The sequence below is a fragment of the Acyrthosiphon pisum genome, unplaced genomic scaffold (assembly GCF_005508785.2).
Source record: "Acyrthosiphon pisum isolate AL4f unplaced genomic scaffold, pea_aphid_22Mar2018_4r6ur Scaffold_21407;HRSCAF=23902, whole genome shotgun sequence".
NCBI classification, from domain to species: domain Eukaryota; kingdom Metazoa; phylum Arthropoda; class Insecta; order Hemiptera; family Aphididae; genus Acyrthosiphon; species Acyrthosiphon pisum.
In genome coordinates, this window is record NW_021770871.1 from 43,625 (window position 1) to 46,742 (window position 3,118).

At 35.4% G+C, this 3,118-nt stretch overlaps 1 protein-coding gene across 1 annotated transcript; it reads left to right on the forward strand.

Moving 5' to 3' along the window:
- Positions 1-888: 888 nt before the first annotated feature.
- Positions 889-2,856, forward strand: LOC103308219. The gene has a single exon (XM_008181268.1). It carries the CDS (start codon positions 889-891, stop codon positions 2,854-2,856), a length of 1,968 nt encoding a protein of 655 aa, XP_008179490.1.
- Positions 2,857-3,118: the final 262 nt, after the last annotated feature.

Genomic DNA, 3,118 nt, shown 5'->3' on the forward strand with positions numbered 1-3,118 from the left:
CTAAATACAATTTTTATAGTTTCGTTTTAGTTCATGGGGCATTACTCCCCCCCCCCCCACCACCCCTATGGGAGCACGCCAATGTACGGGGCGCTAGTATTGTAATCCCTAGGGGCTGAAAAATTGTAAGTCCTCCTCTGGGTATGAGCGAGTTGACAAAAATTAATGGTTTTGTACAAAGGCCTGATGTAACAGTAATAGAATTATTAGCTGTTCCAATATTTAATAAGATAAGTGAATTGTAGATTTATTTACGATGTTTATGTATATACTAATAAACGTATCTGTTTAATGTACAATATTATTATCGATAATGTATAGCAGTATTATTATCATTTATGATATCGCAATGGATCGGGCAATAACAGTTTTAATATTAAGGCACGGGTCGTCAGTTCGATATCAACGACGCGTCGGTGACAATGCCGGTAAAATACGCGACGTAATGTACACATTATTATAACAATTAAAATAGTGTTTATTATTTAAAATTATTATTCAAGTATTATTAATAAAATATATCAATCAATTATACAGTCCACTAGTATTTCATTAGTTTTTTTTTATTCAAATTGAAACTGAGCCGAAACATTGGTCCAAACGAACCGGATCGTAACGTACGCGTCAAAATTATTACACGCATTGTAGTATTTTGAATTACAAGTTCACGGAAGAAGATCAGTAAAAAGCTTCAAGAAAGAAGACAGCATCAGGTGAGTGAGTCTCAATTTAACACGTATTTAAATAAAAAGTGGCCTCCTATAAGTCTTATTAATTCGTCCTTGACTCAAAATAAATCTGTTAGGGAAATTGTGCTTAAGCCTATATCCAAAATATTATATCATCATAACATTATAAACGGTAGATAGTGGGTAGAGGTCGATCACAATGAATAGCGATAATAATGAATTAGCAGCATTCGTTCTACGTCGCGGTCAGATCAAAAAGCAGCTTACACGATTTCAAACATTTCTGGATGACCCAAAGTCCAATGTTACAACGCAATTAAGATTACGGGCTGAAAAGATACGTGAAGCATGGAGCGAATTTGATGCCATACAAAATAATATAGAGATATTAGACGTTAGTAATGAACAGGTACAATATAGGTCCACATTCGAAGACTTATACTATGATTTATTGTCAAAAGTCGACGAGAGATTAGAGGGAAATAACGCATTCGCGCAAGGTCGACAATTAATACAGGCTGATCAAAGTGAAAAAGCAAGTCACAAATTTTCATTTGTAAAACTTCAGCCGATCGAAATTCCTACATTCACGGGAAAATTTGATGATTGGGTAACGTTTCATGACATATACTGTGCAATGATACATACAAATAATTGTTTATCAGATATCCAAAAATTTTATTATTTAAGAAATGCGTTAGAAGGCGAAGCAACTTCATTAATAAAAAATTTGGAAACTTCCTCATCGAACTATGAAAAAGCGTGGAAAATAATTACCACAATATACAATAATACACGTATGTTAATACAAACGCATACAAAACGTATTTTTGATCTAGAGCCAATCAATAAAGAATCGGCAATCAAATTAAAACAATTAACTGATTCGATAAACGGACATATGCAAGCATTAAAAGCGCTAAACCATGACCCATACAATTGGGGTGCGTTGTTATTACATGTAATTTACACGAAACTTGATACGAACACTATCAAGCAATGGGAAATGGAAACGTCCAGAGAACAACTACCTAGTGTGGAAATGTTAGTAGAGTTCTTAGGTAAAAGGAATCAAATGTTAGAGTCAGTCGAAAATGCTAGATTACTAACAGGCAAGCAAAACGAATCTAATTATTCACTATCAAAAATCTCAAAAGTTGGAACATCAAAGAAGGGTGCGTCAACGTTTTTATCTACATACAAAATGAAATGCTACGTGTGTCAACAACCACACCCAATCTACAAATGTACCATATTTCTGGCACTTGACACAGCGTCCAGAATAAAGAAGGTCGATGAATTAAAATTATGCAAAAATTGTTTAAAAAAAACAGATCATCATGTAAATTTATGTCCATCGAGAAAATGTATAAAATGTCAACAGTTGCATAATTCACTTTTACATAAGGAAACAAGTTCAGTTGACGAAAATGTCAATATATTATCAAACAATGCATTAGTATCTGCGCATACAGCAAAAGTCGACATTGATAGCGAAGTGTTGTTAGCTACGGCAATAATTAAAATATCGAGTCCCGCTGGCAGGCATTCGCATGGGCGAGTGTTGTTAGACAGCGGATCACAGAGCAATTTTATAACAAACAATTTGGTAAACAAACTCGGACTTCAGCGGGAAAAAGTAAACATTCCAATATGCGGTATCAGTGAAACGAATAATACAATAAAATATAAGGTAACAGCTGTAATCAACTCATTAAATAACTCGTACTCTACGATAATTGACCTATTAGTGTTATCGAAGATAACGGGCCCATTACCACGAACGTCTATACGCAGTGTGAATGTTCCGAGTGATATGTATATGGCAGACCCGTCGTTTAACTATCCAGGTAATATTGATATACTTATCGGCGGAGACACTTATTGGGACATAATGTGCGCTGATAAAATAAAAATCAATGATGGACCATATTTACAAAAAACATTGTTCGGATGGGTAGCAGTAGGTAAAACGACAAATAATTTAAGTATGACAAGACCAAACACATGCTTGTTAGCAACTAGGAATCAATATAAAATATTAGAAGGTAAAATCGAAGCGTTCTGGAAAATGGAAGAGGTGTCGTTAAGGTATTGGTCACACTACGCCCGATATCGGCCGAAAAACGTTCGGCCGAATTCAGCCGTATACGTCCGAATATACTAATTCTATTGAATCTATTTATAATGGTCACACTAGTTCAGAATAATTCGGCCGTATACGACCGTTAACGATGTTTGTGAAGTTGGCCCCCCCACTATGTCCAATCGACATCAGACCAATTTCAACATTTAGTAACCTTTTAGTAACTAATTGTAACCTACATCAAACAATTTGTAACCAAACAGTTTCGGAGAAAACTCAATTTCCATTTGGGGGGGGCTAACTTCACGTAGCCCCCCCGACATTGTCCTATCGAATCCGGACC

Bases quoted from the DNA above. Each gene is read 5' to 3' on its own strand.
- LOC103308219 (XM_008181268.1), top strand. From the start codon at position 889: ATGAATAGCGATAATAATGAATTAGCAGCATTCGTTCTACGTCGCGGT.